The 21,118-nt window shown below is 39.8% G+C and overlaps 1 protein-coding gene across 2 annotated transcripts in view; it reads right to left on the bottom strand.

The window, feature by feature from the left end:
• Nucleotides 1–358: 358 nt before the first annotated feature.
• The window catches only part of LOC130912156 (transketolase-like), a 32,911-nt gene continuing 12,151 nt past the window's right edge, over nt 359–21,118 (bottom strand). For both annotated transcript variants that reach the window (XM_057830025.1, XM_057830026.1), the window contains exons 6-15: nt 14,283–14,474; nt 11,972–12,090; nt 9,881–10,077; nt 9,601–9,765; nt 9,368–9,524; nt 8,900–9,030; nt 4,526–4,609; nt 4,335–4,428; nt 4,137–4,259; nt 359–1,072 (exon numbers count right to left, since the gene is read on the bottom strand). In XM_057830025.1, coding sequence (XP_057686008.1) covers nt 885–1,072; nt 4,137–4,259; nt 4,335–4,428; nt 4,526–4,609; nt 8,900–9,030; nt 9,368–9,524; nt 9,601–9,765; nt 9,881–10,077; nt 11,972–12,090; nt 14,283–14,474 — 1,450 coding nt within the window. In that variant the 3' untranslated portion in view covers nt 359–884. The remainder of the gene's footprint in view (nt 1,073–4,136; nt 4,260–4,334; nt 4,429–4,525; nt 4,610–8,899; nt 9,031–9,367; nt 9,525–9,600; nt 9,766–9,880; nt 10,078–11,971; nt 12,091–14,282; nt 14,475–21,118) is intronic.

The following is a 21,118-nucleotide window of genomic DNA, read 5'->3' as shown; positions in this document are numbered from 1 at the left end:
GGTGAACGAGTAAGGTTTAACTCCCAGATTTCAAAATTCACAGTGTAACTGAATGAAAGCACGAATGTCACTGACAATATCGGCGTTACAGCTAACACACACACGCTGAAGTCTGTGTGAATATTTCAAAAGGCTATCAATTATTTACATATATAAAATATGCACACCTCATGGGCAATGCGTCCTTTTACGTCAGGCCCTCGTTTTAAGTTAAGCTTATGCAGCAGAAAGATGTCCCAATCATCAGTTTTACTGTCTTATGGTGCAATAAGTACATAACCGCTAGAAAAAAAAAACATTTGGTAGAACTTTTGCTCATGTTTGAACATTTATTAAATGGGTTTTTTTTCATGTATTTTTTGTGTATGTTAAGAAGAACCCGAAGCAATTTTTTTTCTCAGACATTTGGCTTGTACTGCAAAAAATAGTCAGAAAAGAGTGGTGAAGAAAGCATCATTTTATTGGTGTGAGGGCATCTTGTTGTAAGTGGGGGCTAAGACGGGCTTTAAAAGCAGTCAGTGCGCTGATACAAACCATGTCGCCACGAGTGGGTGGGTGTACAATTGAGAGTGTATGTGGCGTCGCACCCCAGAAGTGAGGGGTTCCACAAAATGGATTGAAAAAAAACAAAAAACAAAATACCGTACACATAACTTCTTTCACTTCCACACAACAGCAGAACTTTTGCTGGGAAACAACAGGAGGGGCCTTCGAGGTGTGCATGTGCCAACAGAACATATTTAGGGTGTCAAACCAACAACAATGACAAATTTTTATTTCTCAATGGAAAGGGGCATTTTCATGAAGAGTGACTGCACAGAAGTCCCCCCTCTTATCTCAACCAGTTACGTGTTTGTTGTCACCACGGAGATATGCCCGAGCTCTCACTTGGCGTTGGCGGTGCCGCTGAGCACCTTGCGGACAGCCTGAACGATGGCGTCGCGGTCGATGCCGAAGATCTGGAGCAGCTCGTGAGGCTTGCCGCTGCGGGGCACCTGCGACACGGCCAGGCGGTGGATGCTGAAACCGCTTTCGTTCACCACCGCCGAGCACACCGCCTCACCCAGACCACCTGACCAGGCGAGAGCGACAACTGATGGTTATTTGTGCGGTTTGCTTGGGCAGGGAATCTCTTTTGTTTTCCACAGACATTTAGGATGTCTAAATGCATGGAGCCGGTTCTGTATGTAGGTCAGCAAGGGCCCACAGGCCAAAGTGAAAATTAAGAAGCTCTGACAGGCTGTCCTATCACCCTTCCCCCCTCACATCAACATACTGTGTCATTTCCCCATCTCACAAGAATCACACATATTCCTCCACATCTTGTCGCTCTGACTGCAGTGCAGCCTTGTCACTTTTCATTTGTCCTTCAAATAATAATATTTAGCTTAGTGTTATTTTATGTTGTACATATACAGTAGATAAAACATGAATAAAAGATTCTGTAGGAGGCAAAACAGGAAATTTGAATTGTGATTCATAACAAATATTTGAGTGACGCGGCATAAAACAACCTTAATCAATCCTTAAGTTATTATTATATATTTTTTAACCTGTCCTGTTCAGCTGCTCTGACACAGAGAATGGGAATCTGAGTGTCCTTATGGTCTGAACAGTTTAAATGTATCACATGGGGAGTATGATATACTCCCGTTGTGATTATTCATTGTACTGTATTTCATTTTTAGGAGAAGGCAGCGAGCAGGAAGGGGCTATGGGGGGACAGAAAGGAAAATAAGAGAAGAACAGACAACAAAAAATACATCAACAGCCTACACTACCTATGAATATAGCGGTGCTATCGTTAGCTAATTGTATTTGCCGCGGACACCATGTGGGGGGTCGAGGAGGGGGGGGGGTTAGTGTCAAAAAGAGACGTGATTAGGTGGGCTGGAGCATACACAAATCATCAGTGTGAGGTGTAGAACTCAGTCATATGTGAATCACTTGACATGTGGATATGTTGACATCCTATTCTATGCTGCCTGATCGCTCGTTATGATCACACATACGCACAGACATTCTCTCTAATTGAGTGTTTTTGCACCCAGTCATGCGTGAATCCCCTCAGACGTGTGATAGTCCTGCTGACAAATGCTGTGCGAGGGCCATTCCCCCTCCCCAGTGAATGGGGGGGGGGCAGTGCAGCCTCCTCCCACAGCTCCACTATGGAGGCTGCCTCCATCCCTCTGTCGGCCGGTTAATAGGGGCGTGGATGATCCAGTCCGCGCCCCCATTAACCCGCCTTCTGGGAAGGGATGAGGTGACACGCGACCACACCCTCAAGAAGACCCAATGTGTCCGGCGCGGGACTGGAGTCCCCTGAAAGCCCCCCGCGCAACCGGCAGCTCAGGCAAAAAGTAGGCCCCGCCCCGGGATCGAGATAAGTGTGGGACCCACCAACTGCCCTACTACTGTGGCTACCAAGTCTCCTACTGGCAGCCATTACAGTGATGGGATTGTGTAGGGTGGGAAGTGCAGTGTATGTATTAAAATTGGAAAGCCACCCATTGCTTCTCGCCATAGACCCCCCCCCCCCTTCCTGTGGAGTATAATGTTTGTGGTGCATTAAAAAAGGTGCGGGAATGGTGGGGCCTGCGGTGGGAGGCAACTGTAACGTCATCCCCAACCAAAGTCGTCCCAGCAGCTCCACATCCTCTGTGTATGATGCATTAAACTCAAGGGGGAGCTGACTGTACGACCATGTTCCGACTCTCCCCTAAGACCTGAATGAGTGCGGAGGTGCCAAAGGTGAGCAAGTGATTATTTCTTGTAATTAAAAAAAAAAAACAAAAAAACAAAGACCTGGCATTCACAAAACATGAACTTCACACAAGTGTGGCCTACATGACATAAAGTGTGATGTTCACATATGAGGACGCCAGGTCTCAATTATAATTATACGTATATATTATTATTAATCATTTTCTATATTAGTTGCATATAATTTATGAATAAACAAATAACTTCTATAAACAAAATTAGTCAAACTAAAATAATTAGAAATACAAATTTACTTTGGGTACAGATCCCATATAATACTCGAGAGCTGATTTAAAAAAATATATATATATATTTTATTGACTGTCATTAACAACGATGCATGTCTGGATCATGAAATGAATTGGACGCCTTGCGCTGTCAATGGCAGCCAATGAGTTAAATAAGTGCTCTCTCAAGAGTTAAATCTCGCAAGAACTACCTGTAGTGAGCATCAACAGAATTCTTCTGGACCAGTGGTTGTCAAAGTGGTATGAGTAACACCAGTGATACACAGGGTCCTTATAGTGGGGCACATACTATTTGTGAATTTAATGTTAAAACATTTTTAATCCACTAAAATACATTTGTTAAGTAAACTTCAGTTGTATTTAAAGCAAATTCTACAGTTTGGTTAGGTATAATTTCTAACTTTTATACGGAATAACATTTAATCAAATCCTGATTTAAGTACATTTTTTATTAATCTAGCATTGTTCATGTTTAAACGGTTATCATGTTCATTCTATTTTTTGAACATTTAATTTTTATACTTTAGTGTAGGGTTACTTGAAGACCTACATGTTTTTGTAGGTGTTACGTATGATACAAAAGCATTGTTCTAGGCCAGTGGTTCTTAACCTTGCTAAAGGTACCAAACCCCACAAGTTTCACAAGTGCATTCACTGAACCCCCCGAAATTTCATAATAAAGCCATTTTTTAACGAATTCAAAACGGAGCAAGATAAAATCTAAGAGAATTGCTGTTCAAATTTCTTCCAAATTTCAGATTTATTACAAATAATATTCAATTTTGCTGTTGATTTTCACGTTGGAAAATGAAACTCATTTCAATTCACTTCATTCATTTTTTTAATTTACGCAGTTCTCGTTGTCCGTATGTCTGTTATACTTTGCCAGTCAACCTTCCACTGAGCAAACTGATTTCTCCTTGCATTAGATAGAGGGCTAGCAGTTGAAAAAATGGAATAAAGGCTGTAAATTGAGGCAAACCAGTCTAAAACCTGGTGTAAAACGCCACTTAGCCTAGATTTAGTCAGTGTACAAAACATGGCTCTGTATCTCTTAACCATCCCCGAACCCCTGAGGCTTACTCACTGAACCCCAGTTAACCACTGTTCTAGACTAAACCTCACCTTCATAGTAGTGGTCTTCCACAGTGATTATGCGTCCCCTGGTGGCCCTGGCGTTGTCAATAATGGTCTTGGAGTCCAAAGGTTTAATAGTGAATGGATCAATCACACGGATGTGAATTCGCTCTGTGCAAGAAAAAGGATAGAATTGTCGGAAGAGGAATTTTACACATCTAAAACACAGAACGAGGGCCTTTGTACCTTTTTTCAGGTGTTCAGCTGCGGCCAACGCCTCGTGGAGTGTCACCCCCGCACCGATGACGGTTACATGGTCGTCATTGGTTTTGTAAACCACCTGAGAAGGAAGTATTAGGTAAAATTTCCATCGGAACATGTAAAGTTCTAGCTGGCAGACATGACAAAGGGTGTAACACTGGACTGATTTTACAAACCTTTGCCTGTCCAACATGGAAGTCCTCATTGCAGTTGTAGATAATGCTGTTCTCGGGGCGGCTGGTTCGGATGAAACACAGCCCCTGAAGACAAAAAACAACTTACATTTGTAGTATGTACAGTATTGGTGTCAACAGTGTAAATAAAACAAAAAAACACTGCTCTAAAGAGGCAGACTACTGTTAAGGTATGTTTGCCATAACTGCTTTCAACTTCTTAGTATTGTGCTTCTTTGTGGCAAATTTATTACGTCATCAAATCAAGCAAACATTGCGAAAATTAGTACAATAGATTTTTTTGGGGGGGTGGGGCATTATAGTTCTGTACATTTGGTGTATGCTGTGGATTTAATGTCTGTTACAAATGATACCCAAGTTGATTGTTTTATGTATGCATCAGGTTTTCTCGGGTGGCAACAATGCTTTCTTTACAATGTACTTTAAAATGTATTAATTTGTTTTAAGTTTTTTGAAATTTATAGTGATTTTAATAGATCTTGTTTTCATTAATTTATTCACTGCCATTGTTGGCGGTACACAACCTATCTATTTGAACTGGGAGTTCCGTCAGCGAATGCCAGCCTAATTCAAGTAGATTGGAAATCTACGGCAGCCAAAGAGTTATTACGCAAGCCAAGACCTTGACCAAGTGCATCAGAGCAAAGAGAATCTTGTTTAAAGACATATAATTGATTTTTTCCGGTGCGTAACAGTGGAGGAAAATGTAAGTAATAGTCATTACTTCCTGTGAGTAGGCAAACTAACCGTTGTCATTTAAATGCCAGTACTATTTTAGCCAATCAAACGCTAGTATCTCAGATTGTCCCACCCACTCGTCATGCATTGGCCACTGTGCTATGCACCGTCAATGGTTCTACTTGAGGAAATGCAGCAGGCTTCTTCTGAGTCTCAGAAGGCGAAAGCAGAAAGACAGAGACATATTGCACAGGGACAGAAACTATAAAGAGTGTGTGCCAATTTTCTTAGCTACCTTTTTTACCTGTTTCCAGTGTATCAGCGTTTGTGTGCTGTATGTGCATGGCATGAATGATGTCACGTTTGACACACAATGGCTCTCTAGCAGAGTCAGTTTCTGCGTTTAGACATTATTTTCTGTGTTGTCGTAGTTCTAAGAAATTTGTGATTTGCATATTTACATTCTTTGCGAAGCCGTTTTTCACATGAAATTCATTTATACTAGGCCTCATCTTTTTTTTTGAATAACACAGGAAAAATTTGAGAGGAAAAATCTGTTGTTAGAATTGTATGTTGATTTAAAAAACAAAATTGGCATGCAGTTTCCAGATTTACAGTCAATCTTATATATATATATAAAAAAAAAACAACAAGCACATACTGTACGTTAAGTATAGTCATAGACTTCATAATATGTTGACGGGACACGGGGCGCGGGGCCGATTAATAGGGGGCCTATCTTAGTCAAAGCTAACCGAGTCGAAACACAGACAGTGAGCTTTTTACGTTGAAAATTCTTGTGATTAAATCCTTAAATCCCTGAATTCTTTATAGATATGGATGTCTCGATTGTTGGTTAAAAGCAAAAAATAAATGGGCAGTTAGCATTTATTTTACGTAAATATGTCAAATGTGCTGGTAGTCTCTAAGCCACTGTGGCGCCGCCTTATCACCACAAAGAGCTTATTACTTCAAAACTCTTGTGAATTAATGCGTGAATCCCTAAATTCTTGATAAATTTGGACATAAAACAGTCTTGATTCTTTGTTAAAAGAGCAAATAACCGGGCAGTTAGCATTTATTTTACGTAAATAACCCTAGTGAGGAAAACGCGGCATGGAAAATGGAATGAATAATTCGAATGTGCTGCTGGTCTTTAAGCCACTGTGACAGCAGCCTTATAACAAAGAGCTTTCTACGTTGAAAATTCTTGTGAATAAATGCTTAAATCCCTAAAGTCTTTATAGATATGGACATGAAAGTCTTCATTCTTGGTTGAAAGCAAAAAAATAAATGGGCAGTGAGCATTTATTTTACATGAATATGTCGAATGTGCTGCTAGTCTCTAAGCCACTGTGGCGCGCCTTATCACCACAAAGAGCTTTTTATGTTGAAAATTCTTGTGAAAATATGCGTAAATCCCTGAATTCTTTATAGATATGGACATAAAACAGTCTGGATTGTTTGTTAAAAGAGCAAAGAACCGGGCAGTTAGCATTTATTTTACGAAAATATGTCGAATATGCTGCTAGTCTTAAAGCCACTGTGGCGGCAGCCTTAGAGCATTTTACATAAATATTGCGAATTATGACAATGCCATAGTGGTTAATTTCTCCCATTGATTTTTTTCACAACGTTTCAAAACACATGCATGGTACGAAAAATATAATAATTACCTTGAATCCTCGAACAAATCACTCCTGAGGCAATCCTTCCCATTTGTATGTGGTACAGCTTTCGTACTTTTTCAACCTAAATCTGGCGTTGGATCGCTGCATGTGTTGAATAACTGCAACTAACGGTGAATAACTGAAGCGGACTGTGGGACGACGGCCCCCTACTTGAAGACGTGGCGCAGTGTCTGTGGAATGTGTCCCGTCAATATAATTATGAAGTCTATGGTATATATTATATATATATATATATATATATATATATATATATATATAAAAGGAAATCTTTTAGTTCAAAAATTTGAAGTGATAAAGATGAACTGAGATCAGCTTTGGATTCCCCAACCAAAGATCTGTTAAAATCAGCTGTCAGACCTAACTAAACAAAATTTGTGTTCCCTAGTTTAAGTGGTTGAGTACTTATATTCAGGGGCGGATCCACCAGTGTGGCATGGGGGGGCAACTGCCATCTTAAAAGACAGGCTTGCCACCCAAGTCGGCACCGATGGAGAAAAAAAACAAAAACAATTAAGTAATGGTGTCAGTGAGGATCCTTATGATAATAATAAAAAGATTTTATGGAACTACTGTATGTTTCTCTATCAGTTTGTAAATGTCACTTGTGCCTTTTTATAGTGTTTACATACCATTTCTTAGCAAACTCTGGTATATGTTGACACGAGGGATGTAGAAGTTAGTTGATGTGGATCCTTACTATCGATTATTTGAACACAGTTGAATTAAATTTGATCAAAATGCAAAAATGAGGTTCATTTCAATATCACGTTTTGTTAAATTTGTCAAATATTTCTTATTAAAAATGAATAAAGAAATAAAAATGGAAATAATTACTGTTCTATTTAGAATGCAATAGTAAAAAGTAGGGTTGTTCCGATCATGTTTTTTTGCTCCCGATCCGATCCTGATCGTTTTAGTTTGAGTATCTGCCGATCCCGATATTTCCCGATCTGATTGCTTTTTTTTTTTTGCTCCCGATTCAATTCCAATCATTCCCGATAATTTTTCCCGATCATATACATTTTGGCAATGCATTAAGAAAAAAAATGAATAAAACTTGGACGAGTATATACATTCAACATACAGTACATAAGTACTGTATTTGTTTATTATGACAATAAATCAAGATGGCATTTACATTATTATCATTCTTTCTGTGAGAGGGATCCACGGATAGAAAGACTTGTAATTCTTAAAGGATAAATGTGACTTTGTATATTGTGACTAAATATTGCAATCTAGTGTTTTTGTTGAGCTTTCAGTAACTGATACTGTTGCCATTTAACTGTTCTGCCCAAATGCATGATGGGAAGTGCAACCATGACTGCACCAATTGATATATCTTCTCTGCGTTGGGAAATAACATAGGGTGTTAAGAAAAAGATCAACTAGTACCTTTCTTCCCCACATTGCTTCCCACGATATTTCTAATTGTGAGAGAGGGATTGTAAGGCTTTAGCCAATTAAAAAAAAGGCTGCAAAGACTGCCAAAATCCACTCTACTCATTTCACGCTGCCTTTTAGCTCTATATATGGGTAAAACGGTGCCTTTATAGATTGAACACGACAATGCGTGAGTGGGTCGTGCAGCGCATGCGTTAATTGGGTCAAATATTTTAACATGATTAATTTAAAAAAATTAATTACCGCCATTAACGCGATAAATTTGATAGCCCTACTTTAAGCCAAAACTAAAGACTCTGGATGAGTGTAAGACATTTTGTCTGTAATGTTAAATACAATTAGAAAACGATTTAATTAAAAAATATACAAAAAAGGCATGTCCGATATTTTTTTGCCGATTCCGATACTTTGAAAATGACGTGATCGGACCCGATCGATCGGCATCTTTAGTAAAAAGCATTACACATTTATATTGTACATGCTTATTTCATAAGTTATTTAGTAATTAGTCACGTCTGATTCGCTGCTAGAAAAATCCATCTGTCGTTACTATATTATAAAATAACTCATTACTCATTGGTACCTTTGTGTTAGCAGCAAGCTCCACAGCTTTTTCAGTGGAGACACCATCACTTGGGTAGAAGACTGTGGCTCCGGGAATGGCTCGGAACATGGCCAGATCCTCCAAACCCATTTGAGAAGGACCGTCCTCTCCTAAACAAACACACAAACACGTATAAACAGACGTGAAACGTAATACTTCTTCTTTTGCGGCATGCTAGCAGACAAGCATGCATTCAGGTAGTGAGCATGCAGTATACCTGAGGAGGTGGAGGAGAAGGTAAAAGGGGAGGAGGTAGGGAAAGAATCGGCTCGCCTCTGTGACTCATGTGGGGGACACGAGGAGGGAGATTGCTAATTCCAAGAGGAGGAGGAGGTGCTCACGTCATTTACAGAGAAGGTAATAAGGTTTGAGGGAAACAAATTCTAGCCATGTTTAGAAGATAGTCATTAGCCACTCAGGAGACCAACTGGCTTGTGATTGGCTGACCGATGGAGACGCCACAGTGGGAGCCACACAGGTTGATGTTGCTCTCAGAGATGGCAGCCATGCGTAGCTGGTCGTAGGCCCGCGAGAAGAAGGTAGCGAAGGTGCTGGCAAAGACCACGTTGCGGTCCCGGACGGCGCAGCCTATGGCCACGCTCACCTAGGAGAGGCCAGTCAGGTCTTAGTTTTTTGCCTCTCTGGGAAATTATTGTTATTATTGAGAAAAGTCATCATACCATGTTCTGCTCGGCGATGTAGCACTCCACGTAACGGTTGGGGTGTTCGTTCTTAAAGAGCTCAGAGAAAGTGGAGTTCTTGGTATCTCCGTCAAGTGCCACCACATGCTCGTTGTAGCGGCCCAGCTTGGCCAGAGCCACGCCGTATGCCTTGCGGGTGGCAATCTAGTCACAGACAAACAGTCGAAACAACAAAACTTCATGCCGGAGAGTAAAAAAATCCAACATTACGCCAATGATCATCAAGAAATCGTCACTTAAATTCAATTCTCTTGCTTACCTTCTCTCCGGGTTTGTAACTGGGTGCGTTGGGCATGCGGATGTTGCGCAGGCTGACCGGTGCAACGTCCTCGTTGGGCGGCGAAGGGTAGAGACGCTTGTTGCAGCTGACCATGCGGCTCTGCAGCTCCTTTATCACACCTTCAGCCATGTCTTTGGGGAGAGGCTTGCCGTGCCAGCCCATCTTATCCTCAGCCGCTAAAAGATACACACAAGACACAAGTTTGGATTATTACCATATTTTATTAACTGGAGCCTATTTGGGTTAACTCGGGAGTCGGCAACCCGTGTTTTGAGAGCTGCATGCGACTCTTTAGTGGTGCCCTAGTGGCTTCCTGGAGCATTTCAATAATGTTTGAAAATGGATAAAGATAGGGGAGGGAAATATATTTTTTTGTTAGAAGATGGTTTCTTTAGGAGGACAGGAATGACAAAAACAATCTTAACGTTTTCCAATGCTGTAAAAATGTGTAGAATAAATATTACATTTCTGTCAATGAAGATTTGCGTCTTAGCCTGCGACGCACGTTTCTATTAGCAGGGAGGCTGTTGTAAACAAACCGGCGGCTATATGAACAGGAAACGAGAAAAAAACTGAGAACAGAGGATTCAACGTTTCTTGGGCCAAATCAATTGCATTCATTGCCAAAGCGGAAGGATTTTCTGAAGTTGTCAAATCACAAAAAGAGTAATGTGGAAAGACATTTCCAGGGAAGGCATCCTACTTTTGCAGGCGAGTACCCAGTAAGTGCGATTGCATTACTTCTGGAGAAATTAGATTTAAAAACTGGATTACATCTCCAAACTCCACTACTCCTGAGAGTTGTTGTTGCAACCCGGTAGATAATACAGCGTGGAAAACCGTTCACAGATGGTGACTGGTAAATGAAGGAGTCATGCATCAACATATCAGAACACCTATTTATAGGCTTCAAAAACAAAACCGAGATAATACAGAAAATCAAATAAATTCCTCTTGCACTAAGACAGCGAAGGAAAGGGCCATAAAACTGCCAGGAAACATTACCAGTCAGCAAATAAGGACATGAATTCAGCGGTAGAATACCTGTGATGAGTCGTGTGATCGATATTGAACACCCATCGTTTTTATGCAGGTGCGTGAACTCCGATTATATAATTTACCTTTTCAAAAGGGTGCTGTTTTAGTTTATTTTTATTTTTTATAAATGCACTGTTTGTTGCCCAGATAATGGATACGTTATGCACATTCTATTTTTTTTTTTTTTTTTTAATCTTCAAAATACAAATGAGATCAAAATTTGGATTTCTTTATTGCATTTCTTTAATTTTATCAAAACAATTAAACATAATTCATTAATATTGTCATGATGTTAAACTTGAGGCAGTATAGGACAACAAAAAGTAATCACGTAGTCCGTCATTCTCTATAGAATGCACCGCAAGGAAAATAAACATTTAATCATGAAGCCTCATTATGCATTTATAGCCAACTTTGTCATTTTAATAGTAGGCTAATACAGCTAATATAGATAAATACAACATGTGTAGCCTTCATTATAATGCTTCGATAAGGCTTTTAATTTTTTGCAGCTCCAGACATATTTGTTTTTTGTTATTTTGGCCGAATGTGGCTCTTTCAACATTTTGGGTTGCCGACCCCTGGGTTAACTGGATAAAAATCAGGGAACACTCTGGTCTGGAACAAGGCAGATTATTAACATTGTCTGCCATTGACGTCTATCTGATGTCGTTTTTGTCCACATGTATGCTGGCTCATGCATAAAATCAAGCTGACACAGCAGGCTGCATTAAAGGTCAAGGGTTAGAATCATGCGGACCATAGACTCAAAATGTTATGACAACTGCTTCTCACTCCACACATTCTGGTGCCCCCCAAACTAGTATAATAATACACATTGCCCTCCTTAATAATAAAAAAACATTAGCACAATAGTCTTTTGGCATGTGTATCCTACACATTCTAGAGGATTAAGACAAAGCAAGAGCTATAGAAGGGCTGGGATAACATACGGTTAGGGCCTCCTGTTCAATTGGACTACACAATAAATGTCTAATCTATTAATAAATGAAAATAATTGTATATGGTTACCTTGGATGCCTTTGCCCTTAATGGTCTTGGCAATGACAGCAAGAGGCTGGTGGCGGGGCTGGCTGAGGACCTTGCACAACTCTTCCACACTGTGACCATCCACAATGATGGCATGCCACCTGCGCAGATACACTCCAACAATAAACACTGGCTTTGATTTATTCTCGAGTTGTTTGATAAAGACTTTTTAACCGATAACCTGATATTGTCCAACTCCAAAAATCCGGTATCGATATCATGCTCATATATGCGGTCGTGGACTTTACATATTATGGCTAATTGTATTGTGATGCCCCACTGGATGCTTTGAAAATGATAATGCTCACATAACAAATCACAAGCATCTTAGTTTAGAGACATCTACTGGTCAATAAGCATAACTGCTGTGTTAAACTGTGACCAGCCCTTGTACAAAAGCAGATGGCTTCTACATATTGACCCAAAACCGATCATGAAAAACCGATGACAACTTTATCCGATATCATATTAAAATGCTTTTATCGGCCCATTATCGGCTACAAGCTAATTTCAGACAACAATTCTAGTTTATTCTCTTTCAATTAGGAATATCAATCACGATGTGAAATATTTTACGGATGTAAAGAATTGGAATTTCACAAATGTTTATTTTATTAAAATAAAATGTACTTCTTATTTCTTATTTCTATTTCTTAACTTTTAATAAAATTGCAGTTTATTTTTTTCATTTATTTTCTGTACCGCTTATCCTCACAAGGGTGGCGTAGTTGCTAGAGTTGCTATCCCAGCTAACTATGGGAGGGAAGCGGTTGCCAGCCAATCACAGAAATAACAGTGAAATTTTCTCAAACAATTTGGTTTCCAGTGTGTATCTTTTTTTTCATCAGTTTGTGTGCAACACATTTTAATTGAATATTATTTAAGTACAGTTGTCATGTGCTATATACAGTCCCTGACAAAATTCTTGTCGCTTATCCATTTTGTAGAAACAATTGCTAATAACCTGACTTTTAATTATTCAATTAGTTTCAGAAATGGCTCATATGACGGCCAAGACCCTCCCAAATGATGTTGAATGTACAAAAATATATTTGTTTCACTGAAAAAAGATTTATCATGAAGACATAAAGGTCAAATTTTGCTAAGACAAAAGTTTTGTCGCCTACAGAAAGTAGTGTGAAAATTGAACAAAAAATGTACTTCAAATACAAAAATATGTTACATAACATAAGCGAATTAAGTAGTGGTGCTGTGAGATCCAAATTTAATATTTTGTATGACTTCCATGGGCATGAAGGACTGCATCCATGCGGTTCAGCAAGGATTCATACAATTTATTGATGAAGTCATCAGGAACATCAAAGAAAGCAGTCTTGCATGCCTCCCAGAGTTCATCAACATTCTTGGGTTTCGTCTTCCATGCTTCCTCTTTCATCCTGTTCATGTCTGGTGAATGGGCTGGCCAATCCTGGAGGACCTTGATCTTCTTTGCCTTGAGGAACTTTGAGGTAGAGATTGAAGTATGCGATGGAGCACCGTCTTGCTGCAGAATTTGTCCCTTTTTATGGTTAGGAATGTTAGAGGCAGCTAAGATTTGTTGATATTTCAGACTATTTATGTTGCCTTCCACCCTGCAGCTCTCTCGCACATCCCCATACTGGATGTAACCCCAGAACATGATTTTGCCAACATCAAACTTCACTGCTTTCTGAGTGAATCTCGGATCCATGCGGGCTCCAGTAGGTCTCCTGCAATATTTGCGGCGACTGTGGTGTAATTCAATGGAAGATTCATCTGAAAAATCCTTTTTCCACAAAACAGTGAAGTTTGGTGGTACAAAATATTAAATCTGGATCTCACAGCACCACTACTTAATTCGCTTATGTTATGTAACATATTTTTGTATTTGAAATACATTTTTTGTTCAATTTTCACACTACTTTCTGTAGGCGACAAAACTTTTGTCTTGCCAAAATTTGACCTTTATGTCTTTATTAAATGATAAATCTCTTTTCAGTGAAACAAATATATTTTTGTACATTCAACATCATTTGGGAGGGTCTTAGCTTTCATATGAGCCATTTTTGAAACCAATTGAATAACTAAAAGTCAGGTTACTATCAGTTGTTTCTACAAAATGGATAAGCGACAAGACTTTTGTCAGGGACTGTAAAGCACAGTGATCGTGTTAATGTGGCTTTAAATAATGTCAAACACTTTTATAAATATTTTTTCTTAGTAATGCAGCCATTGCAAATATTGACCTTTACAATATAATTTTTCCGATCTCTCACTAATACTGGATGTGAAAAAAAAATTTTAAAAAGCTCACCCGAAGGCCTCGCAGCGTCGTTGGTACTTCTCGACGTGGTGCTGTAGAGGCGCCGGGTCACTCTGACCCAAGCGGTTGATGTCCAAGATGGCCACCAGGTTGTCTAGCTGGTAGTAGGAAGCGAAGGCCATGGCCTCCCACACCGAGCCCTCGGACAGCTCGCCATCACCCAGCAGGCAGAACACCCGGTAACTGCGCACACACAAGAGCACATTGGTGGATCATCTTTTCATTCATTCACCAATCAAACAGTATGTCTCTCCCAATTTCAGATCAACTCTGATGTGATGCCTGAACACACAAAGGCACACTTCCCCAGCGCCCCACCCACTACTACGCTCTGATCCACAGTTCTCATCCTCGCTCCCGCTGAGTAACGACTGCTGACAGCTTTCCGGTCAAATAGACACGTTCTCATTAGAGCGGCAAGATAGGTAGAGACACTTTGCATTCCGACCTCACACGCAAAGAAACAACAAACGGCACAGGAGCCAGAGGAAGACAAGAGATGACCCGAAAGGAATTCCACAAAGGCGGATGCGACGAGATGGAGGGATGTTAGTTAAGTACAGTTAAAGCAGCAGTAAGGAAGAATAGCTTCAGGGCTTTCCCTCCAGCTGTCTAATGTAAAGAATGCCAAATAATTTTCCATGAGAATGAACAAACTCAATTTGAATTCTTGCCATAACGGAAATTTTACGTAAAGGAAAAAAATAATGTCATATTAAGCTAACATAAAAACAACTACCTTGCAGCAAATTTCCACACATCGCACATCTATTGCATGTCTATGCTTCACTTAATAATCTCATATTTCTTTCTACGTTATGGTGGATTAATGCGGCATCACCGGGCTCAACTCCGCCGCATTTGACACATTCATTCATGCATGTTTTTGTAAATTTGCCAAACAACCACACCCTTGGTTAATTCAATTGAATGACTCCTTCCTGCACCTTCTGCAATAGCTTTCCCAGATGTATTAGTTCCAGTCAATACAGATGAGCACTTAACTGTTTGAAGAGCATTTAAAATGAAAACCCATGAAAATGTACATTTTAAAGTGAGAATTGCCCTTGTATAATAATGATTTGCCAAAACATCATAAATATTGTGCGTTTTGCAGATTGGAATGGAAAGGTGGTGACCGGCATCATAGTGGAAGTTGCCAAATGTAATTCCTTGACCTAGAAACGGCTGAAGACCACTGAAGTAGGTGATGTGGGGTCTCCATGGCAACGGCATTAGGCCATGCTTGCTTGGTTACAGAACATCATGAAACCGTTGCAATCTTAACTGGAGTTGTTTTTCCTTTCAAATATTTTTATTCAAATTTAATGTATATAGACAAATGGAAAATTACAAACAAAATAGTCATGAAAATGTACAACAAAACATAAAATAAAAGAAACAAAAACCAACCAACCCACCCACCCACAACCCCAACTGTCCTGTGTAGTTATATTATTTAGGCAAACCATACGTAGCAATAGTGGGATACTCGCAGTGCATCACAAATCAAGGCTGTTGTATTAATGTACCTGTACGTATATGTAAATATCTTGGCCTTTACAGCGACTCGAGGGCCATCTCCGCACATCTAGGCATAGCTCATTCCATAGATCTAGGCATAGATTTAGGCTTTGTTTGAGTGTTGTGGAAATAATCCAGAAAAGGGTCCCACGTCATATGAAAACTTCTCCTTGACTTAGCCATGGAGAGGCGCAGCATTTCTAATTTGAGGCAGGACATCACGTCACGAAGCCATTGGTCAAGCGTTGGCAGGGCAGTACCCTTCCATCTTAGTAAAATTGTGCGTCTGGCCAAAAGCAGGGCAAAAGTGACCAAACGGTGTTCTTTGAGTTACAAGTGACCATTATCTTCCCCAAACATACCAAACAGAGCAAGAATAGGATTGATTCTAATATTCTTATTTATTATTGTGGACAGAGTTTGGAAAACATCGTACCAGAATTTCTGCAATTTGGGGCACAGCCAGTACATGTGTAACAATGTAGCTTCCCCCAATTTGCATTTATCACAGGTAGATGTTATGTTTGGATAAAAACTGGACAGCTTGGCTTTGGACATGTGAGCTCTCTGCACCACTGGGGTTGTTTGATAATTACTTTTTAACCAATATCCCGATTAGGAGTGGGAACCTCTTGGTGCCTCACGATACGATACGATTTGCGATACAAAGCTCACGATAACGATGATCTGACGATATAGCGATACAACAATTATCAATATATTGGTCAGGAAATCATTCTAGGATATTCTACAAACAAATAATAAACAGAAAAACAAGCTTCTGCTGTGAATTGGAATGAGTTTATCACTAGTGGACGTCCAATCCATCTGAACTGGGAGGGTGGCAGCGAATGAACATTCGCTGCCATGCCTCCCACTTCAAACGGATTGAACGTCTATGGCCATAGTGGCAGCCAATGCCAGGCAATGAGGTAATTTTGGGCTATTTAAGGTCATTTTCCTGTTGATTTTCAGTTACTTCCTGTTGATTTGGGGGTATTTTACTGGTCACTTCCTGTTTGAGTTACAGAACAAGAAGTGACCTGGGAATCACCCAAATGAATAGGCAGTGACTCAAACTCAACAGGAAATGACCTGCAAATGCCTTGAAAATCGGACAGAATGACTGTGAATGCTCTGGTTTCGAATGAACAAACGTTCCCAGTCTAAATAGATTCGGTGTCGTGCACCGTCAATGCAGACTTAAAATTAACTGAGGCACTATTATGGTGGAAGATTTTGGTAGCAACTTGTTGGTTCCTTTTTATTTTTTACAGGCATGAAAATGGGTCAGGGGTTAAAAAGGTGAGAAGGGTGTGGAGGAAATATTTTCTGGTACACTGTACAACCCAACAAAATATTGAGCTCTGTCGACCCACACTGTGTTTCAGCAGGGCCGTGCAGAGACCAGTAAGGGGCGGTTGCTTCTTCACGGTTTTCACTTATTGCGGCAGGTTCTGGTCCCCATTGATAGCGAAAAACGAGGGATCACTATTTCTGAAAAGCTTTAAAAAGCAAGAATCATTCCCACCACTCGTCGGGCCAGTGTTGTGCCGACACCGGCCGTCAGCTCAAGTCCCAGCCGAAAATAACTGGTCTCAGGCGGACGAGGGGAGCGATGCGAGGCGCCCTCTCCATCCGAGAGCATGCCGCTTAATTTGACTCAACAGTGCGTTTCTTCGTTTATATTACCGATAAATACACAAGCTTGACGCCAGTTTAACGGGAGCTATTTTTTCACGGGAGATTTGGCTAGCTCTGGCAGTGTTCAACGCAAGCTGCAACGAATGGCAGTAACTTTATTATAACGCAAAATATGATAACGACTGAAACCATTACTCACCAAATTCAATCTGCTGGCAAATACAGGCAAGTGTGTATGCTGCGCTCTGGTCTGCCCCGGTGTGAATAAGGCCTGCTTTTTGTTTTCGCAGCTTCCCAATGCAACCAAAGACTCTCCAAGCACTCCATGTACACGTAAAGAGTGCGTGCGATTGCAATAATGGAACGCAGTTTGGGCCGATGATTGGTTCTCTTCAGCGAAGCATCTAGACGGATTTGCTGACGGTCCAAGTGTCACTTTTTTAAAGGACCGATTTCTGAATTGCTCAGTTTACGTACTAAATTAATCACATGATGATAATAATAATAATTAATTAAATAAAATCTCCCGAACCCCCCCTCCAAAAAAAAAAAAAAAAGAATTTCTCCTCGGATCTACGCAATTCACGTAGGTCACCCTTTTTGACTTCAAAACGGCAAATTTCGCCGAAAGGTGAGAGATTTTCATGCCTGTTTTTATTTTTTTCAACTTTGACAGCTTTTTAAAACTATATCTCGATTCTTGGCAGGAGCATATCAATAACCTTTTGTGATACAAAGTATCACCATATATCACAATTTCGATATTTTGTCACACCCCTAATCCCGATATTGTCCAACTCCAAAAATCCAATTGCGATAAATGTGGTCGTGGACTTAAATCGGAAAGTCAGAATTTTTATAATAGGCTTAATCTTCATGTTAGCGGGGGTTTAATTAGTCTGTAAAGTTGATTTCATCAAATTTCGTGCAGTTTGTCAGTTATTTGTTATTTTCTGGGTTCCGGTGTGGCTAAGCTAGTGCGAGTCGATGGTCCTATTTTAGCATGTCAATAAAAAACGATATTAACAGATCTAACATAGTCAAATGAATTAAAAATGGAGATCATTGTTCCAAATATATTTCTGCCAAAACAATGTCACACCAAACTGCCGTGATTCATTTTATTCTGCAGTACAATTTTTTTTAGATGCGTAATGCAACCACAATAGAGAGGAGTGCTTCGGCCACTTATGCTCATGCTGCATTCGAAGAAGGTGGGAAGTCGGACTCATCCCATTCGGATGATACCAGTTGCGCCCTTATAGCGTTCCGAGCAAATGTAGATAGCAAGATGGCTGATCATGACAACTTTTTTTATTTTGGCCATCAAAAGACCTCCAGCAAACCTGCCTTCTCTTAAGCGATCAAATAGTGGAGGAAAAACGACGGCTAAGGTATATAGCACACACGTTAAACTGACTTTTTTAGTTTTATTTACTATTGACTGTCTGCTTTTTGACAGGCAGCGCCATTTTGTTGAGTGATGTCAGATTGAAGCAACTCGTGAAGTCGGGGTAAGGGTACTTTTTTTTTTTTTTTAAACGACTTCGCGACTAGGGCCTTCCAGTTCGAGTGGTGTTCTAATTATATTTTTCCTGGTCGGAGGTTGGACTTACAAGTGTAATCTTGTCTTACAAGTGTAATCAATTGATTGCAGTCAGGTGCGGCTAGTTTTAGCAGAAACCTTATTGGTTGAACTGTTTGTGCTGGAACTGTTGGAACAAAGACCAGGACCCACTGCGGCCCTTTGTGGGCTCAGTTTGACACCCCTGAATTGTACATAAATGCACTATATAAGTACTCCCCATTTTAACATATTCATTATTAAGCGCAAGCAATGACATGGTAAACATGATAAAATTCAATTAAATAAACAAAGAACAACTGTCGAGTGTTATTGGTGGCCACAACCAGAGTGTATTCCGGCTTCTATTCATTTAAAATTGTTAAATATTTTTTTAATTCACACTTTTTTGAGTAATAATTTTAATTATTCCTAAATAACAACTATAAAAATAAAATTAATACAATTAAAAATGAATAAAAACAGGAATACACACTGGTAACACTCTAAAAATGTATGGGTTTTTTTCCTTCATATTTAACTCACTGGATCCCACTGATGGCGGTAGACGTCCAATTAATTTCAAACCGGAAAGACTAGCATTGAATGCTTGAACAAACGTTCATTCGCCCCTCCCAGTCAAATTGGATTGGACGTCTAGAGCAGTCACTGGCAGCCAGTGAGTGCCGTGTAAAGCTTAAAAATAAACCAATCATGCCCTTTAAAGGATTAAAAGAAAACATTCATTTTTCCTCAAGACAAGCCATTTTAGTATACTCATTGTGAATTTGTCACATCAAGGTCATAGAATTGAATTTCCCTGAAATCAGTAGTTGCAGCATATTTTGGGCATTCGGAACCTTTGTGTTGCATTGAATTAGAGTGACGGGCTGCTCTTTGCACCACAGGAGGGAAAACCTTTACAGCCTTTTGCATGCTTTTATGCATGTTGCACACACACAGAGGACAAACAGTAAGGCAGGAGATACACCGAAATGGAGGGTGTGTATGTTTCCATTTTTGGGAGGCGTTGGTGGGGGGAGTGAAGCAGATGGGGAGGTTGAGCATGGGGGGAGCGCTCTTGCATGTGTGCTTATTAGAGCAGAAACAAGTGAGTGCTCACAGCATGTACAGAAAGAGAGAGAGAGAGATTATATTAGAAACCACTCCCTGATTCTTTTTTTAAAAAAATGTAATTAAGATGCAACCACATGTGCCAAATACTGTTCTTGAAATTCTCAGTTTCATTCATTTTTAATTATACAGTGCTTTTGTTGGCCACAAATGATGAGCTGGTGGATGCGAGTATTATAATTTTTACACTAAATAGGCAATCAAGGACGTTTGTTACAAAACTGACGGCGTACATACTCAGCTATGCAAAATATCAACATGGAGCGGACCTGTCAGAGTTCGTTTGTTCCAGAATTGTATGTCACGTCAACACAATGGGTATCTGTCATCCAGAAAGTGCTGGGAACCAGCACGTAAATATTTTATTAAAAATTCAATGCTGGGTGAGGCTAGTTAACCCTAAGTAAGACGAACCCTTTAAGAGCTGCGAAGAGGGGTCTGATTTTTACCATTTTGGAGTGGATTTTATATCGTTCATTCATTTAAATTTGGTAGCCTTTTAGTAACGCTCTACTCTGTTAAGTGTAAAGTTTATGCGATATTTTTGTACCTTAAAATGTATTTAATGCTTTCGGGGACAGTGATGACTGCAGTGGACATTTATTCAAAAGTTATCACTAGCTTAACTCATTCACTGCCAGCCTGGGCCACAGAGTATGTGTTGTGGTAGTTAGTAAAAGAGGGAAATGGATAGTGATGACATAGCGTATTGGCCCGAATATTAAGACGGCCCTGATTATAAGACGACCCCCTCTTTTTCAAGACTCAAGTTTAAAAAAAGACTTATTGAACACCAAATTCATTTTTATACAGAAAATAATTACAGTACATCCGAAACAAATGATTATAACAATATATTGGAGAAAAAAAGCATGTTAGTTTGCTTAATTCAAATCTTAATATCTGAACATTTAAATATGTAAACTAAAGTGCAAGCACGTTGGTAAATGAATGGCTTCTG

The sequence above is a fragment of the Corythoichthys intestinalis genome, chromosome 2 (assembly GCF_030265065.1).
Source record: "Corythoichthys intestinalis isolate RoL2023-P3 chromosome 2, ASM3026506v1, whole genome shotgun sequence".
Classification (NCBI taxonomy): domain Eukaryota; kingdom Metazoa; phylum Chordata; class Actinopteri; order Syngnathiformes; family Syngnathidae; genus Corythoichthys; species Corythoichthys intestinalis.
This window is presented reverse-complemented; position numbering and strand designations above follow the sequence as displayed.